Source organism: Mus pahari, chromosome 17 (genome assembly GCF_900095145.1).
Source record: "Mus pahari chromosome 17, PAHARI_EIJ_v1.1, whole genome shotgun sequence".
NCBI lineage: Eukaryota > Metazoa > Chordata > Mammalia > Rodentia > Muridae > Mus > Mus pahari.
In genome coordinates, this window is record NC_034606.1 from 67,542,350 (window position 1) to 67,568,573 (window position 26,224).

Genomic DNA, 26,224 nt, shown 5'->3' on the forward strand with positions numbered 1-26,224 from the left:
GGGAGAGAGAGAGAGGCAGAGAGAGAGAGGGAGAGAGGGAGAGTGACAGCAGCGCCCGGTAAGTGTTTCCTTATTGGTTCAAATATGTAACTAATGGTCCGTAGCTGGGTGGCGGTTTCAAGATAAGGACAGCAATGGCTTGTCTTGGTTAGAGAGGAGAGGGGGCTGGTGAGAGGGTGGGCGCAAGGGTAATTAAGGGGAGGTAAAATGGGAGGATGGGGTTAAAGCTGAAATCCTGGTAGTGGGGAGAATGTGTTGTCCTGACGTCGCTATGCGCCGAAGTTGGGGTCCTGGGCAGGAGAACCTTGGCCCGCCGGGCGGAAGTTCCTGGTCTGGGGCGCGGGGCCCTCTGCCTGATGCCCACAGTGTCTGGACCTGCTTATTAGTTGACTACTCTTGGCTGATGGAACTGGGACGTGGTGGCCTGAAAACTCAAACTTCAAGGCAGGAGAGAGAATCTGTAGTCCGGGCCCATTGCCCCCTAAGCAACGTCAGCTCCGCAACCCCCAAACAAACTTTCCAAACCCCCCCCCCCTCTGTCCGGCAGCCCCCTCCTTCTCGGAGAGCTAGAAGCCAGGCCTCACACATGCGCAGTGTGAGCCCAGGGCCGGGCCGCGGAGCAGGAAGCGGGCGCTGCTAGGCGGGCGGCGGAGCCTGTTAATTGGCAATTAGGGGGGAGGCTGGTGGCTGGTGCGCGTCAGCCAAGGGGAGAGAGTCTGCCCACCCCTGCTCCCGCCCCCACCCTGGCGCATAGGAGGGTGGGAGGCGCCCTACGCTGCGGGTGGAAGGAGTTGGGGGTGGGGATGCAGAGCTCAAAAGCCATCTTGTGCTCGGAGAAAAGCGGCCTAAATGTTTACCCCCCTTGTGGGCTCGGCGCCCCCTACCCCCACTTGCGGCCACTCCACTCGGGATGCCACTCCAACTTCCTTCTGCGCCTTGCAGGACTGCTCTAAATTAAGACCTGCCTTGTCCCGGTGGAAGTGGGAATGAGAGAGGCCTCCAGTTGGGCGGGGATAGACCAGGCCGTGCCCCCAGGACCTCGAGGGTGCTGCAAGCCCCCCCCCCAGCACTTTATGGGTGGGGTGGGTGAGTTTCCTTCGGTAAGGGCGTCAGACTAAGGTGGTGGGTAGAGTCCTGGATCTTCTTAATAATTGGTGCTAATGACGTGTTGTATAATCTTAACTTGACACATATGGTTTCATAACATAGTAGCTTAATTTCTTCCAAATGTACGTGGCCCTGACTGCGTGCGTTGCAGTTTGATATATGACCCCGCCCTGCTTCCAGGCTTGGGTCTGAGACGACCCTGTTAGTGAAAGATTGTGTTTATAAGGAGCGGCGTGCACACAGAATGCTTACACACCCAAACAGACACCCCTTAGAGCTGGGAGGGCGGCTTGTTCCTGGCGAGGGCCCAGACACTAGGAGACAGACTCACACCTTCAGTCTGCGTCAATCTCACCCCCCACCCCCATCTTCTCCCAGAAGCTCGTCTGAAAGTCTTCGCGCAGCAGTGTGGGGGAGGGGATAGCTGGATTTCCTGTTTAAACCCGGGCCTATCGCCTGGGGGGGGGGACACAGTGGTTAGAGAACCCGTTTTTATGAAATTGTTAAAAAAAAAATACAGTTTGATTTCATTCAAATCAAACCCTTTGAGCCTGAGCCTATGGTGAATCCTCCCTCCCATCCCCCCACAACAACCTTCCCTTCTCCAGCCCCCCCAAAATTCCCCTTTTGCAGTCGACATAAAGGTCTCTGAGGTATTCTCTCGGGGAAAGAAATGGCATTTTCTCTCCCCTTTCCCACCCCACCCCCCAATAGGACTGGTGTGTAGGCAGAGGCGTCTGCGGAGGGGCTAATTTCACGTTCCTTGTTTACGACCAAGAAAAGCGCTTGGCTCTCCCCAAATGGGCCCAGCCTGCCGCCTGCTCCGGCTGCCGCGCAATCTCCCGCCGCCCGAGCCTGGCCCCCAGGCGGATGCCTGGGGGAACCAGGCTGTGGCTGACCAGGACTGGGGTCTGTGGGACCTGAAAAGGGCCAGGGGAATACTCTGAGACAGTGGAGGGGCCCTGGAGGCCCGAACCGGAGCCTTCTCCTGGCGTACTGTGGGAACCGCCGATCGGTGAGGCCGCTATTTCTTTCTTCAGCCTGTATTTTGTCGGACCCTGTCCCTGCAGATGGCCGCAATGAAGTGGGAGGAGATGTTTGGGGGACACAAATCTCCTTTGTTCCACCCCAAAAGAAAACCATTTTTGGAGAAGGCTGTTCAGACTAGTGTGGATTCACCTGGGATGTTAGAGGCCCCCTCCCATCCAAGGGGCGGGCCTGGGCTAGGATGGGGGTATCTCTCTAGGCCTACAGGGGATCTAGCTGGATGTGCTAATAGCCATATCGAGGTGCAAGGGTGCCAGAGTACCCGTCAAAAACACCAGCTTGAGGTGTCTTTATATTTTTATTGATTTCCTGTTCCTTCTTGGCTACAATACTGCAGTCGCTACTCTCCCCCTCCCAACTTTACCCTGTACCCTTCACCCCTAGACTCCTTTTTGCAAGCCTAGAAGCAAAAAAAAAAAAAAAAAAAAAAAAATCGCGAGTGACTGGCCCTAGTTTTCCAGTTTTCCGGTCTGGCCTTGGAGTCCTCTGCTTGCCCAGTTACTTTCACTTTCCTGCCTCCTAGATTCTTTCTCCTTCTGGTGCTCCAAAAGAAGCCCAAGAGGGTCCATCAGTGGCAATCCTCAGCCTTCTTGCAGGCCAAATTCTGTGTGGATGTGGTTCCTCACTGCAGAAGAGCTCTTCTGATTATCTAATAATAGCCAGTGAGGCCAAAAATAGAATTTTGCTAAAGGGCTCTGCACACTCAATGCTGAGGCCTACCTAGGTGGCCACTGGGTTCTATGGACCAAGGCTTGGCAACCTCACTAGAGCCTGAAACTCAGGAGCACTCCCTCTGAGCTCACTTTTTGGACACCCTCAGACCTACCTCTTAAGAGGTTTTGTAAGCTCTGCCATCCTTTGTATTTCAGCCAGGTTCCTAGGAGAAATGGGCAGAATAAACCCTTTCTCTTCTTGCCTCTTGTCTGACAGCTGTGATCCCTACAGAATTTGACCTTGGTTTGGAAAAGACAACCTTGTTGGGCTGACTGTTGTGTTCTGAAACCAGGCTTGGTGGAATTATGTATTTGTTATATACAGTCTCAAATATACAGATTCAGAGGCAGGGAGAAATATAGAGAGACTCATATTTCCTCATGGTTAAATGTTTACTACCATGGCTATATTCGATAAACACCGTTTTATGTGCATGCGAAATTTTGTTAGCCTTCACTGGCTGAGAGCGGGCTAGGGGAGCGATGGGCTGGAGGAGAAGGCCCTCTGTGCATCTCTGTGGAAATGTGTGTGCTGGAACTGGAGTATGTAGCTTCCAAAAATCCAAAGAAGCCACAGGCTTTGGGCTCATGGCTTTTGCCTGAGACATACTACACCCTTTGGCCGGGGCTCTCCTCACCTTCCTATGAAGTCTGCCAACTCACAGGCTCTCTTCCAAAGAGAACCCCAGTCATCTTGAAAACAAAGTCTGTGGGTTCTTTCATGGTTGTTGTGAGTCTAAAAGCCGTTCTGAATCACCAGGACTGAGCCCTGGTGGCTGGAAGCCTCCATGTGGATGGCAAAGGGATTGTAGTGGCTAAGATGATTTCTGAGCAGGGATCTAGGTGGCTGCGGGGCAAGGTGCTTAAAGAGGCAAGGATGACTTGTGAGTAACTCTCCTTCCTTTTGCCTCCCTAGCTCATTATCTCACCCTAGATTTGCTTGTCTGAAAAGGCATATTAGGAGTTCTGGAAGGTCCTATAAATACTCAGATCTGGAGGCTGATGGGGGTGCCTTTTAATCGTGTCAGTGACCTGAACCAATGTGAGGCCCACTAAGAGAGGGCTGGTGGAGGCCCCTCTAGAATGCAAGCTGGGCCCTTTGGCCTGTGGGCCTGGAGCCCTGAGTATGGGCCTTGGATGGGAATTAGCTGGCCTCCTTGTGCAGCTTTTCTGGAGCCACGGAAAGACAGAGCTGAGAGGGCATAAAATGTCCGTGGAAAGCCCCATAGCTGACAGCGTGGACAAGAGGAGCACTGGATGAGGTTTTGTGCTGCTCCCAAGACTTTTTCTTGCCCAGACTTGTGGTTCCAGGGGACTCACAGCCTTTCTCCCCCAGCGACAGAGGGTGTGACAGAATCACTCAGGCCTTCCTGCTCTAACTATATCGACTTGGGGGGGGGGTAACATTATCCCAGGATCCTGTCTTTCAAGCAGCCCATGTCCTCTGCCACAGTGGGCGCTATCAGACGCCCCTGTTTATTGTGTCTGTGCGTTGTTTACTTGTTTTGTCTGCCGCCACCCTGCGTCAGAAACTCGACAAACCAGCAAATTCGCTTGCTCGCGCTCGCTCTCGGTAGAACAAAGTGCAGGGCTCTCTCAAGCCCCCCCCCCTTTGGGCACCCTTACCTCCTGCCCTTGGGCACCCTTACCTCCTGCCCTCAAGGGCTTCCTCATTTTCCCTTTCTGAGGGGAGGAAGTAGAAATTGTCTTAAAGTAGGGCCGATGTTTATGGGATGAGGGAATTATGAAGACACCATAAACCTCCGGGTGTTCTAGTGTTGGAGAGACTTCCAACCCCCCCTCTCTTTTCTACAGCTTTTCTTCCTTTGCCTTGGTAACCAGTTGGGTAAGGAGGCCCGCAGACCCTGAGAACATTTCAGTGTCATTTACCTCCTCCTCTTCCTCCTCCTGGCTCCTCCACTCCTTTCTTCCTGAGCTTCTCTCAGACATAGGTGGTTGGGTTTTCTGTCAGGGTAATGTTGGTGAACTCATAAAACTAGATAAAACATACCACTTTACCCTCCTTTATCTTTTCAGCCCCCCAAAATAGCAGTGGATTTAAGAAAATCCTACAAAATTAAATTACCCATCCTGTAAGGTTCCTATAAATCCCCAATTCCGCCAGGTGTAGAGTCAGAGAGGGCAATGTTTGCCTTTAATTTTGCTCCTGGCTATCAAATCTAAAATAGTATCATTGCAGTAAGTAATATTCTTGTTTCTGAAATTAATTCTCCTCTCCCCGTCTTCCTATTTCACCAGTATGAATTAAATGGTTCTTTCAGAGCTACTGACAATAAAGGATAAAGTTATTTATAAAGAATTGACAATGATGTTTCACTGTAGGCTTATTGTTCCAGAATATAATAACATTTTATTTCAAAGTGGGAGAAGTTAGACCAGGAGAAGATGGGGGTGGGGTTAGAGGAGGCTTGGTATTCATATGTACAACTCTTGATATACTTTTATGGCTTTCACAGTTTTCATATGACAACTTACTGTGATGTCATAAACGCCCAAGGTCTCCAATTTTAAATTTTCATTAACCTCCAAAATGCTCCCAAGTAATGGTGTATGTTCAGAAGCAGAGGAGAAAACAGAAAGCTGGGGCCTCCTTTGGACTAGCATAGAACAGCACATTTCACACCCACCCCCTTACCCTCCTTTGTAACTTGACAGTCTCTGGAGGTCCTGTTTTGGCAATGCAAAGTACCCTAAATATTCTGTGTCTTGATTTTTACCTCCAGACCAACTAGGGCCATCTGCTTTGCCCTCCTGAAATGTCCTAAGGCAGCCAAACTCTCCATTTTCAGTGGGAATGAGATGCTCTCCACAAGCCCCCTCCTCAGCTGATATTTCTGCTGCTTTGACATCAAGGTGGAAGGGAGGCTTGAGGGCCTGGTCTGCAAAAGCCAGAATTTTTTTTTTCCAGATGAAGCCTGAAGGGGTTTCAGGGCAAAGTTTGATGGAAACCTATTTTACTTTTGAACTTTTAGGCAGATTCGGAGAAGCCAGACATGCAAAGCTGGGGGTTCCTGTCTGTGGATAGTAATAGCAGTAACCAAAATGTCAGTTAGGAAAGGTCAGGCAGAGATTCACAAAAACAGAGGAAGGGGAGAAAGCCATCAGAGCTGCTCTGTATACTTTTCTCCAATGCTAAAGTGCAAAAGCCACATCAACTCCACTTTGTAACTTCTTAGCTCAAAAGAAGAAATCGCAGCACAGGTCTGAGAGCTATTTGGACCAAATCTCAGCTGTTGAACATGCCCCATCTGGCCCTTCCCTCCTTCCTTACAGACCCCCAACTCCCTTCAACTGGTCAGCTTCAGCCTTGTCACTAAATATCAGCACCCATAAATGGATCTGTCAAATTTCACTTTTCTTCCAGTGTCTTTAAGCTTTGACTTTTGAAATGAGTGTTCCTTTTTTGGAATGCATTGTATGTATTGAGGAAAATGTATGAGTTAGGAAATCTTTCCCTACCACATCTCAGAAAATCTGGGAGCCCTTTGGGTAAGCTGTGCTTTAGCATTCCCAAGCAGACCAAACCTTGTGTTCAGGTTCTTTGGCCTGCGTCACTCGCCACTCTCTTTGTAATTCTTTCCCTCAGAGGTCCACGGAGATCAAAGGGGTTTGTTCACAAAACACCAGACATTTAAAATAGGGGTTTTGTGAGATTTTTATCAAAGCTTTTAAAAATTTTTAGCCATAAGCCAGTAGAGCTTAGCTGAACTCTAGAACAGCAAAGCCTTAACCAAATAGTGCGATTGTGAGGTGAACTGAGTAATTATTGAACTCAGCTTTCTCCGTAAGAGGGATTTCAGCTCTCGCCCAGTGGCACAAAAGGAGTCGAAGGGACGGGATAACCGTTCAGTATCTCTGGAAATCAAGAACTGGAGATGGTGGAAGGGCAGGGTCCCACAGCTGCGTGGCTTTTAGGCAGCCAAGAGCCCAGGCAGTCGAGGGAGCTTAGAGTCCAGCGGCTCGGGCTCCAGCGTTGGAGTGAGTGCACAGCCTAGGGAAGCGCCGAGCTGTAGTTGGCGTTGCCGGCCAGGAATGGAATAGTGCATCTGTGCCTTAGTCAGCCACAAACATCTTCGCAGAGGTGTGTGTGTGTGGGGGGGATCTAGGGAGAGAGACTCGTGGAACACAAAGAAGGATCTTCTGCGAAGTATATATATATATTTTTCAGATCTCACCAGGCTCACTTCAGACATCTGTACATACAAAATTACTTTATTTGCCAGAGCAGAGAAGAAGGCAAAGGCAGGCAAGGTGAAGCCCGTCCATGGCCATCCTAGAAGCTGAAGTCCACTCTCCCCTCATCCTTTTTCCAGTTCAGAACGGTAAAGACCTCCCAGCCTTCCCCTGACTTAGATCTGGCAGGACTGAAATAGGGGGGGAAACCCCTAAGAGTCCAAGCTCGGGTGCAGCCCTTAGCCTCCAGGCCAGTGACTACACCCACTCAGGCCCAAAAAGCAGGCAGTAAATTCCTCTCCTATAATTAGTGCTCCTGGAAGGCATGTGTTTTGGATTGGGGAGTGGAGGGGAGGCTGGAGAGGCCAGTGGCAACTTTCCCGCTTTATTCTTTTTCTGAGTTTTTATATTCTGTTTTTGAATCCAGTAATTACAGCTCCCAAAGTGAAAATCTGCTCTTGACACCAAGTCCCCTCTGAATGCCTAATTCAGAAGGTCTAAGGCCCAGGGCTTTGCATAGATTGGCAGGCCCGATGGGGGTGTGTGTGTGTGGGGGGGGCTTCCCTGATTTCTCTAGGCTTGTTTTGATGGAAACAAAGACCGGGAGCCTCCCTCCTTCCCAAGACTTGTGCATATTTACAGAGCTGCACTGCAGTTTTAATAAAACATCTGTTCTTGCTTCTGCTGATGAGCTTCCATAATTGTTTTCAGACAAATTTAACAGGAAAATATAAATATATTTAGAAAAATCCAAGTTCCAGCCCCTCCCCCACAGACAGCCAATCTTTTGCCAAGGGAAGAGAGAGCACAAAATGGGAAAAGGAAAAAAAATATTGTCCCAAGGAGGAAAGATCCAACTCATCTGACCTGCTCCCCCCCTCCCCTGTGGAACGAATCACCTCAGTAAATTTCAACTGCATAGTTAAAGGTCTAACTAAAGGAAATGGACTTTCTCCCTTTAGGAATAGAAAGGGGTGCAGGAGAGTATAGTGAAAGTTAACCTCCCCTAACGTCCTTAGATGGAGGGAAGATATTTGTATTTCTGCTTCCCCTGGTCTCCCCCTTCCAGCATATCTGCCTTTTCCCCAGCAGCTGGTTTCTGTTCATTATAAATCGGTGAGACCTTTCAGGATCTGCCCTCTGTTTAGGAACGTAATAAAACACTTAACTTTTCCGGGGCCTGAGACTTATATTCTGCTCCTCAGGTCGCCCACCCCTGAGCACACCACCTTTAGGCCCCAAAAGAGAATCTCCCCAACTTTGGGGCCCCTTTAATCCCTAGAGGGAAGGGCTCCAGGAAACTCAGGCACCCTTACTAAGGGGCTGTAGCACATGACTCCCCCAAAACCCCTTCATCCCTCCCTCCCCCACACATCCATAAAAGAAAATTTTTTTTTAAGTATACAAAAGAATCCACACCCATGGAAGGCAAAACTTCATTAAGACATCCTATCTTCCATCATTCAATTTGTTTTACATTGCAACAATTTAATATCTTGAAGGAAGTACCACTGACATGATTTATCCCTCTAGCAATCTCGCTCTGAAATAGGAGGGGAATTTACTCTTTCTTGCCATGGCTTCTACATGCTACACTGCTACCCTCAGGGCAGACAGGAGGCTGGGAACTTTGAAAGAGGTTACTGGTGTCCAGGGGAGCACTGACTTGTTCCCTAGCTCAGCCCAGGATAACCACCCTCAGTTTTTTCTCCTCCTACCTCTTGCCCTGTAGGGGGACTGGAGCCCCAGCCAGCTGTTGGAAACCTCTGCCCAGGCATGCCAGAATTTGAGCACAGTTGGATTGGAAAGCAAAAAGCAATACACTACTGTTGTGTTTAGGGATAACTGCTATGTTACCCCCCCCCAAGATGAGATTAACTTTTTAAAATCTCTCTCTTATTAGAAAACTTCTCCTCTATCCTCTTCATCTTGGAAAGAAAATAGTGTAGTCAAAGGGTACAAGCTTCAATAATTACAGGGATCTTTCTTCTACACCTCTAAATTCCAATCAATTTTCCTCCTTTTCAAAGGCAGGAACTGGATTTTTAAAAGCCAACACAACTTGTCTGGCAGGAAGACTCCTCAACCCCCTAAAGAGGTTCATGTATTAACTAACATTTTGTCTGCACTAGCTCCTACACACTGTCTGCTTTTGGGTTCGAAACTTTATCCCCCCCACCCCACCCCCTAGTGACACTCCAGGGAAACCTTAACGTTACAGAAGATGAATAAACGAGTTTTTTTCCCAGCATAGTCCCGTTTATGGCTTTATTGCTACCCATTGATTACTCCGCTTTGTTACACAGAAGGGAAAGATCATAAAAACGCTGCGACATCCGGGTTCTTGTTATAGTCAGTCTCAAAAAAAAAAATTAGTGAGGGGAAAATATGAGCTTTCACTGCTTCCTGCGTGTACCTCACCATCTTCTCTTTGTCAGCTCCAAGCATTTCCAGTCTATGTCGATATCAAATTCTGCTTGGATTAATCAGAGGGAAACCCCAGCTGCACACCTTCTGCTGTTCACTCACTGCAGCGCTCTCTCTCTCTCTCTCTCTCTCTCTCTCTCTCTCTCTCTCTCTCTGTCGCTGAAGCATCTACAAAACTGCTATTTCCTAATCCCCTCCTCCCTTTTGTCAACCTCGAGGTGGGGGAGAAAATGGAGGTAATGGAGACTCCAGGGGTGATGGGCTGAGGCAAGAGACCAAGCGATCCCCAGGAATATCTTTCCTGGGGTCTTCCAGCCTTACAGCTCAGGTCCAGAGGCACCTCCTTTGGCAGGACAGTGAATCCAGAGCAGATAGGGTCTTCTGACCTGAACTGGAGATTGAGTGTGTTGGGAGGTATCTATTCATTGGAGTACCACCAAATTTCCTCTTTCAGGATGCATCCTACGTGAATTATACCACTGGCCTGGCCTGAGCTGGTTTCAAATCATAAATTCTCACCAACACAAACAAGAGTTGATGTCTTTAGAAAGAATCTCAGTCTCTCTCTCTCTCTCTCTCTCTCTCTCTCTCTCTCTCTCTCTCTGTGTGTGTGTGTGTGTGTGTATTATTATAATGTTTTCTTTGAAGTAAAAATATTACAAGAGTTTCCCCAAACGGTAGGTCCTGGGGAGGAGCACAAGGTTAGGAGGCAAAAGAGAGAAGATGCACACTTCAGGATCCTCACTGTACCCTGCAGTCTCCTCCACACCTTGTAGATCTGTTTGTCTCCCACCCAAGATTCTTTGCTACGCTGGCTGCCTTCCTCTATGCACCATGTTTTGGGAAATTTCCTTTTCCTTTTGCTTTTTTAAAAATATTATTGGAAAAAACATGCTGTCTAGTGATGGGGACTCGCTTCATGAGTGTCAAGCCCAGAATATCTTCTAGAATTTCTGGGAACCTCTTCCTAGTGGGAAGGATCTTCTCAAATGAAGCATCCAGAATTTAATTTTAGATACAATAGATGAAATGGGTCTGAAAACAAGGATCACTCTGCCCTGCGGTTGGCCACAGCACAGCAAAGTTAGCTGGGGTGGAGAGATTTCCTGGGACTAGACCTTTCCTTCCGCTGGGAACAAGGCCCTGCTCATATACATATATATATATATATATATATATATATATATATATATATATATACACATATATTCTTAAAAGAAATCCAAGTCTTACTTTCAAAGCACATACTTAGTCTCAACTAGGGAATCAACAGAAGCAGAAGCGATTTTTTTCCCCTTTCTTGACATCTGGCTTGCGATTGGCTGGAAGGGGGTCAGCTGACTTTGTCATTTTGTCTGTCCTGGATTGGAGCCGTCCCTATAACCATCTAGTTCCGAGTACAAACTGGAGACAGAAATAAATATTAAAGAAATCATAGCCCGACCAGGTAAAGGCAAAGGGATGAATTCCTACTTCACTAACCCTTCCTTATCCTGCCACCTCGCCGGGGGCCAGGACGTCCTCCCCAACGTCGCCCTCAATTCCACCGCCTATGATCCAGTGAGGCATTTCTCGACCTATGGAGCAGCCGTAGCTCAGAACCGGATCTACTCGACTCCCTTTTATTCGCCACAGGAGAATGTCGTGTTCAGTTCCAGCCGGGGGCCGTATGACTATGGATCTAATTCCTTTTACCAGGAGAAAGACATGCTCTCAAACTGCAGACAAAACACCTTAGGACATAACACACAGACCTCAATCGCTCAGGATTTTAGTTCTGAGCAGGGCAGGACTGCGCCCCAGGACCAGAAAGCCAGTATCCAGATTTACCCCTGGATGCAGCGAATGAATTCGCACAGTGGTGAGTTTTACAGCTCCGAGATATAAATTAAATAAACTGAACTGGCTTTATGACCGGCTTCCCTAGAAGAACGGGCGGAGAGAGTTTTTTATGGCCCCATAAAAACAATCACGCTCGTCTCCTCGCCGACACCGAGACAGGGCCCCCTCTTCAGCCCCCTCTGCTCGCCTCCCGCGCTGGCTCGCAGGGGCCTGGCCCCCTCGGTCCCTGACGGATTGGAGGGCTCCAAGAGGAGCTGAGGGGGTAGGAACAGGGCAGGGAATGAGGGGAGGGGACAGAAGGTGGAGGAGCCCCCCAAAGTCTAGTTAGGCCGGAGAAAAGGGAGGGAGTTAGGAGAGGGCAAAGAAGTGGGGAGAACTTTCCAGGGATCTAGAGTGTTGGGGAAGGTGGGGGAGCCCAATCCTTGAGAGATGGGGTCCTTATCCCCAGTAGTTGGTACTTTTTAAAAAAAAAAAAATCAGCTTTTAGATAGCCAGCTTTCTGCCTGTTTTTGCCCCGCCCCCCTGCTTTCTTTGGGACATACTTCTCCCACCTCGTGGGAGAACTGAATGAAGTTGGGGTTCTGGCTGTCCCCCCAGTGGGGGTGGGGCAGAGCAAAAGGGAGAAGGCTAAAGCCCGAAGGGGCTGCGAGCTGTGGGCCAAGTTGAGAGGGTCTGGACTTTGCTAGACGAAAATGTCTGCAGAGGACGCCTTGCTGATTGTTTTTAGTGTGTTTTGTGCCTGGATCTCTAGGGGTCGGTTACGGAGCGGACCGGAGGCGCGGCCGCCAGATCTACTCTCGGTACCAGACCCTGGAACTGGAGAAGGAATTTCACTTCAACCGCTACCTAACTCGGCGCCGGCGCATCGAGATCGCCAATGCTCTGTGCCTGACCGAGCGACAGATCAAAATCTGGTTCCAGAACCGCCGCATGAAGTGGAAAAAAGAATCTAATCTCACGTCCACACTCTCAGGGGGTGGCGGAGGGGCAACCGCCGACAGCCTGGGAGGAAAAGAGGAAAAGCGAGAAGAGACAGAAGAAGAGAAGCAGAAAGAGTGACCAGGACTGCCCTTGCACCCCTCTCTTCTCCCTTGCTCATCCCAGCTCCCCGAATCACACACTCTGTATTTATCTCTGGCACAATGATGTGTTGTGACTTCCTAAAACAAAACAGGGAGTCAGAAGTGGACCTAAAAGTCAGCTTTGGACCCCCTCCCTCACTGCACAACTCTTCACTCGTCTCTTCCTCTAGCTCCCTCGCTAGCTTCTTCCTGGCTTGTCTGCAGGCCCCTTCCCTCGCCTAGGCCTAGGAGACCTGAACCTCGCTTCAGACTCCACAGATGTCTCTCCAAGTGAGCCCTAGGCTCCCTCCCCACTCCCGACGCCCTTCATCCCCGCCCTCCGGCCAAGTGAGCTGGCTCCAGGGCCTGGGGCCTCCACTCCGGGGCCTCAGGGCCGGGCCTGACAGCCGGAGGGCAGGAGGCCTCGGGAGGGCGCGCCTTGGCCCCGCAACAACCCCCAGGGCCTCTCCCCAGTCCCTGCCCGGTCCCTCTGCCCCAGCAAATGCCTAGTCCAGGCAAATTGTATTTAAAGATTCCTGGGGGTCATTATGGCATATTTCGAACTGTGACCGTTTCTGTGTGAATATTTCTAGCTGTATTTGTGGTCTCTGTATTTATATTTATGTTTAGCACCGTCAGTGTTCCGATCTCATTTAAAAAAGGATTTAAAAAAAGAGGGAAAATAACAAAAAGAGAAAAAAAGTGAATGACGTTTGTTTAGCCAGTAGGAGAAAATAAATAAAGAAATAAACCCCTACGTGTTATCCTCCTGTATAAATCCGACCTCTGGATCCGTTCTCGAATATTTAATAAAACTGATATTATTTTTAAAAGTTTATAATCCGCCTGTCTGCTCTTTCGCCCGCCTGCTGGCTTGCCAGCAGAGCTCTCACCCGGCCTGCCGCTTGCAAAGCCCCCAGCCCTCCGCACTCGCCTGCCCCGCAGCCAGGCGCTGAGCCTCTGTCTCCGGGTTCTCCTGACCCAGATGGGGTTCTGAGAGGCCTCTGGGACCCTCCCTACACGGAGCAGCACACACCCCGGAAAAGAAAAGGAGGAAAGGGGCCCGCCTGGACTTTCGCTGGGGGCGGGGAAGCTTGAGTGAGCCGGGTTGGGCTCCAAGCCCCACGCGGGCTTTTCTTCCTGCCTGTAACAGCCAGGGATCTTCGGCTTCTGAGCCCTGAGCCCAAAATGCAAGAAAAGGAGACTGATCTGAGCACTAGGGTCGCTCCCACACACTGCCAGCAGCACGGGGAGAAGGAGGACTAGCAAGCATGCCTCCAGCCCGCCAGGCCAGCTGTTGTGAAACCTGACTGAGGCTCCCTGGCAATCCAAGGACCCCAGGAGTCTGTCCGCAGGGACTGAGCAATCCAAGGACGACTGGAAAGAGAAAGACTGGAAACAGTTCTGGCCTGTTCTGGGACTCCTGACCCTCCAGACAAAAGTCCTTCTTCCTTACAGACCCAGCCTGTTTGGTTCCTGCCTCCTCAAGCCTGGCGCATGAGGGGCACAGTAGGACCCTAGCCCTTTTTCAGATCCAGCCTTCTTTCCCCAAGGCTCAACATAGAAACCCGAGTGGGCCTAGGGGGAGAAGTAGAGGTGGGAGGTCTCCCGGAGGGGGAAAAATCGGCCTGAGTTTTCCAGACTCTCCAGGTCCCTGCCACCGCCCCCCTCCAGAGCCTCAGCCAGCGGGGAGGGGGGAGTTCTGGCAGAGACTGAGAGTTCCTGAGGAAATTCGGGCAGTAAAGAGTAGGGTCTGGGACTAAGAAAGCAGGGGATAGGACCCAAAGGTTGAAGAAACCCTGGCCAAAGACTGTGTCTGGGTTGCCCGACTCTCCGCCTGCCCCCGCCTCGCCCCCATAAGCCTTCTAGCTTGAAACCCTGGCTAAGGGCTTGCCCCTAAAAGAGTAAAAGCAGGCCTTTATCTCTGCCTTGCTCATAATATTTGTGGAGGTTTCAATCTTGCCCCTCTATGCTCTTAGGGGTCATCTGAAATATCTGGCATTCTCATGGAACCCCATGAAGATCACACAGAGCTGTAGAAGGGCCCTCCCACCCATTGTGCCTAGTTACATGTATGGGAATGCTGCCTCTTGCCCCTCTAGGGTTCCTAACATTGTGAAGTTTACCCAAGTCCACCTGGCCCCTCACCTCCAGTCACATCCCAGAGAGTACCTAGGACTCTCAGCCTCAGGACCTGTCTGCCTGTTTCTGCTCATTCAGGAACCCTCCCTCCTCTTGGGTGTCCTGCCTACCTCCCAGAGGTTAATTTTTCCAAGCATACAAGACAAGCTTCTCTTCATCAAAACTGAGTTCAATCCTCCCAAGCAAGAGACCTTGACCTTTAGTTTAGGTAACCCAAGATATGTCCTCCTGGTTCTCCACACTGGGTTTTAGCTACCCCAACTCTCTCAGTCATCATTGAAGTTTGGAAGGCTCTGGAGGTAGGGAACTGGAACTATTCGTTTCAAAATTCACCGGTGTAATTCCTAAATAAGGCTGCATCTTTTCTCAAATTTAAGCAGAATTTTAAAGACAAGCTCAAGGGTTAGTTTGTCCAACAAGCAACAACTTCTCTACAATCTGACTGCTAGAAGGCCAAGCGAAGCTACAAGATGTAATTCCTCCGAGTCGGCACCAGGTGTCGCTGTGAGCTCGTTGTCCCGACTACCCCCCAATTCCAAGAACCATTTTTTCCTCCCCCTTGCTTCTCTTTCTCTTTCACCCCCCACCCCCCACCCCCGGGCTTTGCCAACATATCAAGATGCGTTTCGCCGGCTTCCATCACTAACCTCCCGGAGGTCATCAAGCCAAATTTATGAGTGGCCGCTCCAGTCACGTGACTCTATTTAAGGCTCCCTTATTTGGGAAGAGCGCATAGGATAAAGAAAGAGATATCTCCACCTATAAATTGTGCACTTTGGAGAACAAAAACCCCCTCAACTTCAAAGAGTCACAAATCACCCTTAATCAAAAAGGGTGCAGAAATTTTTTTTGGGCCCTCCCCGCCATGAGCTCCTACGTAGCCAATTCATTCTATAAGCAGAGCCCCAATATCCCTGCCTATAACATGCAAACTTGTGGGAACTATGGATCGGCCTCAGAGGTGCAGGCATCCAGGTACTGCTACGGCGGATTGGACTTAAGCATCACTTTCCCACCGCCTGCGCCTTCCAACTCTCTCCACGGGGTAGACATGGCTGCCAACCCCCGGGCTCACCCCGACCGCCCCGCCTGCAGCGCTGCGGCCGCTCCGGGACACGCTCTGGGCAGAGACGAAGCGGCTCCTCTGAACCCTGGGATGTACAGTCAGAAGGCGGCTCGCCCGGCGCTGGAGGAGCGAGCTAAGAGCAGTGGGGAGATCAAAGAGGAGCAGGCGCAGACAGGGCAGCCTGCCGGACTGAGCCAGCCACCGGCCCCGCCACAGATTTACCCGTGGATGACCAAACTGCACATGAGCCACGGTAAACTTTAGGACTTCATTTTGCGCGCTCGGGTCCGCCTGGGTTTTATAGGCCATGCGGGGCAAATAAAGAAAAAAAACCTGCGGCCATAAATTTTACGATCCAGGCATCAATGGCTCGTAAAACTGTCCACTAAAAGGCTTAGAGGCTGTGTGCGCCCAAATTTACGACGACATAATTGGATCATAGGAACAAAACGTGTATAAAAGGCAATATTCAATTTTGGGGGGAGAGGGAGGGAGTTAAAAAAATAGAGGGATCTGAAGGGTGAGGAGTATGGGGCTCCAGAGTGGGGATCCCCCCGCGGCTCCCTCCCTCCCTCCCCTGCGGAGCCGGCTCGGCCAGTGCTCGCGGCTCCGGAGGATTCCAGTGACTCGGGAGGGGCGGGAGGGGGGTCCCCGGTGCTCGGATCTCGAGGGTGCTTATTGTTCGGTCCGAGCCTGGGTCTCCCTCTTCCCCCCATCCCCTCTCAGCCCCTCCGGCCGCAGAGTGAAGGCGGCGGTGGAAAGTTTCCTGCCCAGGCGGAGGCGCTTCTCCCGGGACCCGGCCTGCCCGCCTGCGGCCCTTCTGGCCTGTCCCACCGCGCTGACTTCTACTCCCTCCGACCACGGGTGGGGCCTAGGACTAGGGTGGGACGTTGGGGTGCTGCACGCTATTCATCCCTCCCTGGTTTGGGGAAATTTATGTTCCAGAAACGGATGGCAAGCGGTCCCGAACCAGTTACACGCGCTACCAGACCCTGGAACTCGAGAAAGAATTCCATTTTAACCGCTACCTCACTCGCCGCAGGCGCATAGAGATCGCCAACAACTTGTGTCTCAACGAGAGACAGATCAAGATCTGGTTCCAGAACCGCAGGATGAAGTGGAAGAAAGATTCCAAAATGAAGAGCAAAGAGGCTCTTTAGAGGAAGCAGGGAGCCCTCAGAGAGCACCCCGGTCAGCTGTGGTCCCTGCGCCCTTCCTTTTCGGGTTTCCTCCTTCTAGATTTTGAGGCGGAGGCTAGAGCACTGGCTCCGGACCTCCCAGACAAAAGCGCATTTCTTTGGCATTCCGAATCCCCATCGACCCAGGGTTCTGCAGGACCGCCTGCACTGCCTGTCTTGCCTCAGCTCAGCTGAGCACCCCAGGCCCGGGGCACATTCTTGTAGGGCGGGTACTGGATAAGTCTCAGCCTGGGCTGCCTCTCCGGGCTCCGAGCCCTAGTTCAGCTAGCCTGAGTTAAGGTGAGACAGACTGACTGTAACCCCTTCTCCCAGACCTCCACCTCACCCTCTTCTTTGTTCTTGCCTAGGCTGACCAGCCTGCTGAAGGCTGGTTGTGCCAGGCAGAGGCTATGACTAGAATGGGGTGCTTTCAACTAACCTTTATAACTTCTAAACTCGTCTTTGCTCATTAATTATTTGCATATGAAAGAGGGAGATAAGTGAAAGTGGGCCTGTAGCCCCAGAAGTTGTCCTATGCTCTCAAAACCTTCCAACCCCCTCCCCAAAGCCCGGGAACTTCCCTAGCCTGGCTTGCTGCATGCACTCTCAGGTTCACAGTTCCAGCCTGCTAGCTAGCTCAACTATTGGGGTCTCTTGCCTTTGGACCCTAGCAAGTTGTTCTTTGAGGCTTTTTGCTATCCTATATATCTTGCCATGACTTTCTCACCTTCCTGCCCCATTGCAGTTGCCCAACTATTTATTGACTCCAAGCCCTCCCTGAAACTATATTTTGTCATATCAAATAAAGCCAGAAAAAGAACAGTACTAAAGATTCAATTACTTCTGTCTGTTTAGGGCATGCATTGAACTGATGTGTCTAAATAGGCTCTGAGAAGTATTGGAAGGCCCAGTCTTTAAGCCAGTCCTTAAAAAGTATTTTTAAACACCTTTAGGAGCAGCAAGGATAGGGAACAATGGAACTGAGTTCTTTTCTTGATTCATGGTTCCAAGAAGGGCCTCTGGGGTGAAGGGGAGTACACTTGGGGACTCCTGTACTGTTGTTTCCACTTGCTGTGGGTGTCTAAGTTACCCAGACTTTTCTATATCCTATTCTCAACATTGGCTAAAATGACTTGAGGCTTCTAGACTGTAGTCTGTACTTTATGCCAGAGAATAGGAGCTCAGTGGCTCCACTGACTTAGATTCAGGCTCTTCTGGGTCTGGGTCATCCCTGCAGGTCCTTTCTGGACATAGAAGAAAGGTTGAGTCCTCAGTCTAGGGCCATGTTTGATCCCAGAAGGATTCGCAGCAATAGTAGGTACTGCTTGGTAAAGAGGTGTTGGAGAAGGGGAATTGACCACGGTTTGAGATGTTCTTCAGCTTTCTAAGATATGGGATGGGGCAAGGAGGATTAAGGAGACAGTGAATGCGACTTGCAGTGTGTGCCTGCCTTAGAGATAACATACAGACTGCTCCCTGTCTTCTAGGGTCTAAGCCAATGAAGGTCAGTTAACTGGAATAAGAACTGGATAGATCAGTGTGGGAGCCATGCCTGTTTGCCATCATCTATCACAGTCTCTGAGATTTTGTTTAAAGGGGGAGGGTGCCCTATAGGAGAGGGGACAAAGCTAATTCAGGTGGGGCCTGCCTAGGTTGATATGCTGCTTAGCTCCACTCCAGGCTCCATGAGTTGAAGGAGGAAGTACTTTACAGGAGAAACAAACGCGGAATGGGTCCATAAAACTTTACTGCATTTCCTCTCCAGCCTCCCACAATGGGGTGACTTCCTAGAGCCAAGCCTAGGCCCCCCACACTGGAGGAGTGGAGATCTGAAACTGGGCTAAGTGCTGCTCTACACTAGGACAGAAAGGGAACAGAGTGGCTCTGGGGAGGGGCAGGGAGATTTCTTTTTATGATTATTAATGCTTATGCTCTTTGAATTTATTAAAGGTCTGACTTCACTGCATCCCACTGTCTAAGCAATTGTGTCTGTCACTTTTAGAAGACTCAAGAGCCTGTCCTCACCCTATGTTTAGCATGTAGGAGGTCTCAGCACTTGTTTGTCAAGCTGCACCCCATTTCTACCCTTCCCTTTGCTCTGTGCTCAGGCAAGGTTGGAACACTGCTAAAGTCTCCCCTCAACTTGCACCCTGCAGGCACACAGTCCAACCCCTCCTCTCTCTCTCTCTCTCTCTCTCTCTCTCTCTCTCTCTCTCTCTCTCTCTCTCACACACACACACACACACACACACACACACACAGAATGTGTGGTTTTCTTCAGGGAGTTATTTTAATTTTTTTCTACATGCTGCGTAAAACTATTGGGTGAGCACTGAAGCATGAAGAAGCACTGGTGGCTCAGATGGGTAACAGTTAAATAAGGAAGAGGTTATGGTGCCCACACTCACTGGTTCCAGCCTCCCAGACTTCAGGAGGACCTGTGCTTCCTCCCCAGGGGGGCACACTAGGGCTTAATGGGAAGGGAATAAGGGTGATATTGATTAGACCAGCCTGGCAAAGTTCACCAGCACTCTATGCGTTTTGCCCACACCCCCCACTCCCTGCTTCTGCAGGCATCAACCTCTTATTCCCTGGAGGAGCTAGCTGAAGGACTGTCTCAGCTTGCCCAGACTTGAGGAGGGTGGGATTGTGCCGCCAGCTTCCTTTCTATCTCAGGTTTGAGCCCTTGTCTAGCCACAGCTGCAGCCACTCATAGAGGCAACCAAGGCAGAAGGCACAAAGCCAGAGGCCTCAGACCTCCTCTTCACTGGGGCGGGGTGGGGGGTGGGGGAGGCCTAGAAATTTACTTTTTCTCTGACCAGAAGCTTCTGCTTGGGGTCTACTCCACCAAGCTGCCCCTGGACCAACTTTCAAGTTCCAGGCCTTAACATTACTCTGAAAGAGTAAATGAAGGGTCTCCTGGGTCCCAAAAGGAGATGATGGTAGAGCAGGAGCCCACCTCTCTATTTCTTTCCCTAGAACCCACCCACTCTGGCAGCAGGAAAGAAGGGGAAAATCATGACTTACCTTCCCCGGGGAGTGGGAAGAGGGGACACGGCCCACTCTGAGCAATTAGAGGAGAAAAAAATATTAAGAAAAATATCAACAGGACCTCAAAGGCATCAGGTCCTTAGAGAAATAAGTAAGTAAATAAATAAATAAGGATCCACCTTCTTCCCCCTCCCCACCCTGCAGGGGGTGTGGGGGAGGGGCAAGGGAGCAGCACAGGGCTTTTTAGTGCAACTGAGCATTAGAGAAATAGGAAAGGCTTCTATGTGAATTTAGGAGTTTGAAACTTTTGGAGGTTATTTATGTGAATGGCCTGAAGGCAAGCCCGTGAGTGGCTCTTGGGGGACCACGTGATGTCATTAAACCAAGTTTTATGGTGTAGGGAGAGCTGACAAACCCACAATATATTTACATCATATATAATCTTAACTGTCCAGCCACGCAGCTGCTGGTGAGGTTTAATGCTAGGACAGAGGCCCTGGCAGTTAGAGGGGACTCCGGCGCTGGGGATGTTGGTGAGAGAGGTTACATCTTCGCAAATGAATCCCAGGCGGTCGGTCGGGTCGCTGTAAGTTAATTCTCTGCCCCCTTTCTCTCTTTCAGACCCTTTCTCCCATTTACCTAACTCCCTCCCCGACTTGAAAGAAGAGGATTCTCACTCCTTAAGGGGAAAGAGAAAAAGGCCTCCCTAGCCTTCCTCAGGCCCGGGTGGGAGAAGGAGGGAAGCTACTGGGAAGTAGAAAGATGGAGGACCTTGTCTTCCTAGATCAGACCTCTCCTCTGTAGCCTTCATTCTGCCTGGCTGCTAGTCAGCTGGGCTAGAAAGAGGCCTTGCACCTTCAGAGTTTTACAAGGTCTTCCTGCTCGCCTGTGCATTGGGAAGAAAGACAAGACAGAGCCAGAAATGTGGCTGTTTAGTTGTGAGGCTCTACAAGCCCTAAATCCAAGTGCAAAATGCTTCTTGGGTCCCCTGTTCCACAGAGAGGCCAGTTCATCTCTTGGCCCCTGCCAAAGTACATGTAGAGTGGGAAGCTGGGGAGGAAGACAGGGAAAGACAGTTTTGTGGTTTCTGAACCCACAGACTGGTGCTTAGACTGATCTCACAGGCCTAGGTGGGCAGCTACTTCAGTCTCCAAAGTCCAGGGCCTGAGTGTGTCTGGGGCCTTTAAGGCTTATACCTTTCCCCAATGCTAGCTACTTAGTTCCTCCAAGAAGCCCCAGCCTTGCCTAGGTAGAGCTAGGTCCTGGAGACCTAGAGGTCTCTGCTTAGTGTGCAGCAAAGATGTGTTGGATTTCGGTAAGGATGGAGACAGCTAAGCTCTGAAAAGGGGATGGGAAGAGAAGAGGATGTGGCTCCCTAGGGCTGGAACTAGTAAGACCCTGATTGTGAAAGTATCCTGGGGGCTCCTTCTCCGTTTATATCAGGGAGTAGCGAAGGTAGCAAAAGCAAGAAGCAAGTGCCCATCACACCTGTAAAGTGTACCTCCGAGGATGTTAGAGGAGCCAATCCAGAAAAGTGACTTGTGACTCAGGGTACTGGTGCGCTGGCTGGGAACAGGGAAGATTTGTAAAGACTGGAAGCCAGAGGGTTTCAAAAATGGGGAAGGGGAGTAGAGGGAGCAGCTTCTTAGAAGAAAGGACTGCTTTGGGTGGGTAAGAGGGGTCTGTGTGCACCTGCTTTGTGGAGAGATGCAGTTACGGGGAAAGATGTCATGCTGTTAGCAGAGCTCAGGGCACCCCACTGCAAGCAGCACAGTGAAAATCAAGGAGAGATTAACAACGAAAATTTGGAGAGGACAGAGGCTCAAAGGCAAGAGGAGGTTAGCCAAGCCCCAACTTTACCATGTCCCACTTATGCTTAAACTTAAAGCTCAGGACCCAATGTGGAGGGTCCCTCTCTCGGGGGACCCTGATAATGCTCTCTCCTCCCTCTTACGCCAACTTTTACATCCTGCTGAGAATCTTAGACTGTCCAGGAGCCCATTCAGAAAGTTTTCTCCTCAGGCTCTTTGCTTACACCCTTCCACTCCCTGCTCTACATCAGTCTGTGATTTTTGAGGGTTTCTGAAAATGTTCTGATGGGCATTTCTCTTGATCTTTTACCCTTCCCTCAGTCCTCCCCAGGGCCTTAGCAGAACTCAAGGACCTTTAACCAGAATTTAGTCTGGGCCAATGCTGCACTCCCTGGTAACACTCCAACACACTCTCTGCCTCAATCTCAGGCCTTTCTCTTTCTGAGTAGAGGGGAAGTGAGGGTGTTTTTGTGTTTTATGGATTTACACAGCATCTCTTGGGGCATCTGATACTTCTTCACTCCTTTTTTAATCTTCAGGCTCAAAAATTTCATTTCAATATCTTTTCTTCTTTCTTTAACAATAGTTTCTTTCTTGCTTCTGAGGATTTGTTTTGGTCAGGTCGATATACATGTATGCATATATATGTGTGTTTCCCACCCTCTTTTCTAATTTGAGGTGGGGGATGGGTAAACAATCAGATGCCAAAGATGCCCCAGCCTACCCATAAAGCTTTTAATTTTGTTTCTAGGTCTTTAACCCCAGAAGAAGCGAAACAACCAATCAGTAAAGTGTTTAGCAGAGTCACATGCCCCCATGAACCAATCAGCAAAATAAGTGAGTGCTTGGCTCAGTGTCTAGATCCTAGATCGGGTCCCCCCTCCATGTTTTTTTTGTTTGTTTGTTTTTGTTTTTTTTCCTCCCTCCTAAACACTGGAACACTATGAACCTGAGTCTGTCCTAGTACAGATAACAGCCAGAAAAGTGTAGGGAGGAGCTATTCAAGTAGATTGCAGTCCCCACCCTCAATTTTAGAAGCTGTTCTGAGGAGTCTTTGAGCCCCTAGTTTCTAACAAAATTGTTTTTGGAGTTAAGTCCCGGTTTTTAGGGGTTCTGAAGTTGTCAGATGGATCCAGCTTTATTTGCTGGTGTGATTCTGTCTTGATTCTCTGACTTTCAGGAGGTGACTCTGAATTAGGCTACAGAGCAAATACAGGTGGAACTACAGCCCCAATTTAAAAGTCTGAGTCCCTTCTTACCTTCCTGCCCTTTTTTTTTTTTTTTTACCTTTTGGAGTTTTCCTTCTCCTGTGATCCTTTTTTGGACAGGTAGGAGGGTTAGGAGATTAACTTTCTGGTCAGGCTCCAGGAACAATTAGCTTTATCAGACTGCCTCAAGCATGGTTGGACAAGATAGTAAACGTGGAGATGGCTTTTGAAAGTTATGCTTGGTACCACTGCTAGTTTGTCAGATCACTCCAACACAGTTAAGGAGAGTCTAAAACGGGGGGGGGGGAGTGGACGGGGGGGGGTAGTGGACTTGAAGAATCTTCTGCCTCCATATCTAACAGTTGGTGGGTTTGTTTAAGTCACTTTCCCATTCTTCCTTTTAACAAGATATAATAAAAATGACTGCAGAGTGATAGAGCATGTGTTTAGCAAGCTCAAGATCCTGGTTCAAAACATGCATAGATTAATACATATAATGGTACATTAGATAGTGACCCTGTGTTTATGCTGCCAGGAGACACAGTGTTTATGTGGATCAAACTAGAGTAAGCAAATCAGAATAACCTTTGATCAACAGCTCCAGATGGCATTCCGCGAGTATACAGAGGAAACACTTGTGTTTGTGGGTATTTGGACACTGGTAGGTCCAGCCTAGGCACTCTCTTCTCTTCTCCATGGTTTCGGTGGGAGTTAGTTCCTTATGGAATTCTTCTGCATGTGCCTTCATCTATGATCTTCTGCACTCTGTGAACTAAAGGGTAGGCACTCTCCCTGGACCTCAAAGCTGTTTTCTGCAGGTTTTAAGGAGAGGGTGCAAGAGAGAGGAATGCCTTGCTCCATTGTCTGATTGTCTTCTGGGTGGAACTGATTTGGAAATAATGCTATAGGCTATAGGGAGTAGGGTAAGTAGCCAGAAACAGGGTCCCTCTTCTAAAGTGCAGGGCTCTGTTTGCCTCCTTCATGAACTAGCACTAAAACACATGTTTCCTTAATGGATCCTTGTCTGAGACCACCTTCAGTATGGACCTGTCACACCTGGTTTACCAGATCCCATGATAGGTGATGAAAGACAGCAAATCTGCTCTGTTCCCACAGGCCCAAGGAAGAAAGATTTCTCATGGTGACCCATCCCTCTTCATGACCAAGTGTGCTGTCTCTCTGATCCTGTTAGATGTTGTGGGTTGTTTTTGAAGGGAAAATGTAGAAACATCTTTCCTCTAGTTCTGTGTCACTTCCTTGGGAGGACAACACTGTCACTCACTCTGAACCTCCTCCAAAGTGCAGCAACAGAAACACTTAGAAAGTGAGAAGAAAGTATAGCATTATGATGCCAAGCTAGGGTTTGGGGGTTAGGGATCTAATAGAAGATATGACTGTTAGAAGGCTAAGAAATCAGATCCCTTCCCCCCTCCCACTCCTAGTGGTGTGCTTGCTCTGATAAGATCTCCTTAAGCTGCTTTAATGGAGTTCTAGAAGTTTCCTCCTAAATTACAGGTTGTATGTGGGCCATGTGCCACATTGATAGATACCTTTGTTCTTGAGTCTCACAGGATACTGGAATTCTTGTTCCTCGGCCCACTCCTAAGGCTAAAGGAATGAAAAGCTAAGGAAAATATTCTCTCTCTCTCTCTCTCTCTCTCTCTCTCTCTCTCTCTCTCTCTCTCTCTCTGTGTGTGTGTGTGTGTGTGTGTGTGTGTGTGTGTGTCACACAATGTAAAACTTAGGAAAGCTGGATTAGAACTTTCTAGTCGTCTAGGATCTTGCTCAGTCTCTGACTATCTTTAGAAGCTATGGTGAGGTCATATAAAAGGTCCTGGGCACCCTGTAAGGTAATGCAGGAAGGAGGCCCATCTCTCTAATTCTGTCATGATCATGTAGTCCCATATGAGGAAGATGGAGTATGGGATGTGTGGGCTTACTTCCCTGGGATATTTATCTTTTGCACTCTAGGTCTCAGAGAACTAGAGCAGTCTAGTTCTGCCTTCCAGGGATCCTAGTTTTCTTACGACCCTGTGGCTGACCATTAGGGCCTAACACAGAAGTATTTAGAGGTGAGAAACTTCGATAGACACAGTAAACCAGCCTCCAACCAACTTCCCAGTCTTCCCTCATTTCCCATTCCTTCCACTAGCTCAGGACAGAAGCCATTTGTCCACCCCACCCCCACACTTCAAGTCTTCAACCTTTGAGTTTCTTCTCCCATCTCTGAAAAACCTGAAACCTTGGAATAGCCCCTAATGGGTAGCAGCTATGCTCTTGATGACTCTGGGTACCCTGCTGTCCTAGACTGAGTTTTGAATCAGCTGGAGGGTCTAGGGGTGGAATGGGGGTTAAGAAACCAGACTCCTCTACAATGGAACACCTTTACCTTCTCCAGCCTCAAAAGTTTCTTTGCTCAGACATTAAGGAAAAATATTTTTTTAAGTAAAATACTTGTTTAACTTTAAAAAGTCAACTTAGGAGTTGGAAAACTGTCTCTCTTATCTTTAACCTTCTCTCTCTCTGTCTCTCTCTGTGTCTCTCTGTCTGTCTCTGTCTCTGTCTCTGTCTCTCTGTCTCTGTCTCTGTCTCTCTGTCTCTGTCTCTGTCTCTGTCTCTGTGTGTGTGTGTGTGTGTGTGTGTGTGTGTGTAATAAGGGGTCAGATCATTCCCATCAGATTGTGTTCCTGTGGAGGATGGGGGTGGCTAAGGTTTTATTGAGGGAGCTTTTCCTGTGGGGAGCAGAGATGGGTCATAAACACCTAAGGAGGCTGTTTTGATCTGGTGAATTCTCAGGAAGTAGCATCTAAGGTTTTGCTTTGTAAATCACTCTGCTCTCAAGCTGACTGCTAGATTGGATTGCACTTCCCCAAGCCCACCTAAGGCCTCTCCTTACCTCCCTTCTTCAGTAAACCAAAGAAGAAAAATAAAAGGACTTTCAGAGTCTCCCAAATCCTCTGCAATAAGAGAGGGGCCAGTTAGTGATTTCCTCCTACCCCCAAGACACTCAAAGTTCCAACTGTAAAAATCAAAACCTTCATTTTCATTTCCCTCATGCAAGCCTAGTCATCAGACACCTTAATCTCCAGGAACTAATTTTGAATACAAACAGCTTCAGAGCCCGAAAGGTAGAGAACCCAGGACTCCTGCATATCTCAGCTGTGTCTTTGTGACTCTTTCCCAAGAGACAAACCCCTTCTTGATAAGGAGAGCCTTTGGAGTGTAAGAGACAGAGACAGCTGTGAGTGGGGCACATAGAGAACTCACCTGATACTATAACAATGGCGAGAACTGTGACTGCAAGGCTGTGTGGAAAGCCCACAGATCTCTCTACGAAGCTGGATACATTTTTATCTTAATGGTCCTATTTTGAAATGATGATTAATGAATCTTCAGGTACCAAATCACTCATGTCCCACAGTTCTCTCCCCATCCTG

At 49.3% G+C, this 26,224-nt stretch overlaps 2 protein-coding genes across 4 annotated transcripts; both read left to right on the forward strand.

Moving 5' to 3' along the window:
• Hoxc6 (homeobox C6) lies at nucleotides 1-13,248 on the forward strand. 3 transcript variants are annotated; one of them, XM_021216737.2, is made up of 3 exons: nucleotides 1-58; nucleotides 11,004-11,349; nucleotides 12,082-13,248. In XM_021216737.2, the coding sequence occupies exons 2-3, from the start codon at nucleotides 11,196-11,198 to the stop codon at nucleotides 12,387-12,389; spliced, it is 462 nt and encodes a 153-aa protein (XP_021072396.1). In that variant the 5' UTR covers nucleotides 1-58; nucleotides 11,004-11,195; the 3' UTR covers nucleotides 12,390-13,248. The 3 variants fall into 3 exon arrangements, with proteins under 3 accessions (XP_021072396.1, XP_021072394.1, XP_021072395.1); XM_021216735.2 differs by lacking the exon at nucleotides 1-58 and having other exon boundaries at nucleotides 10,765-11,349; nucleotides 12,058-13,248; XM_021216736.2 differs by lacking the exon at nucleotides 1-58 and having other exon boundaries at nucleotides 10,765-11,349.
• Nucleotides 13,249-15,292: 2,044 nt separating this feature from the next.
• On the forward strand, nucleotides 15,293-18,742 carry Hoxc5 (homeobox C5). The gene is made up of 2 exons (XM_021216767.2): nucleotides 15,293-15,852; nucleotides 16,545-18,742. Exons 1-2 carry the CDS (start codon nucleotides 15,399-15,401, stop codon nucleotides 16,757-16,759), a joined length of 669 nt encoding a protein of 222 aa, XP_021072426.1. The 5' UTR covers nucleotides 15,293-15,398; the 3' UTR covers nucleotides 16,760-18,742.
• The last annotated feature ends 7,482 nt before the right edge of the window (nucleotides 18,743-26,224 follow it).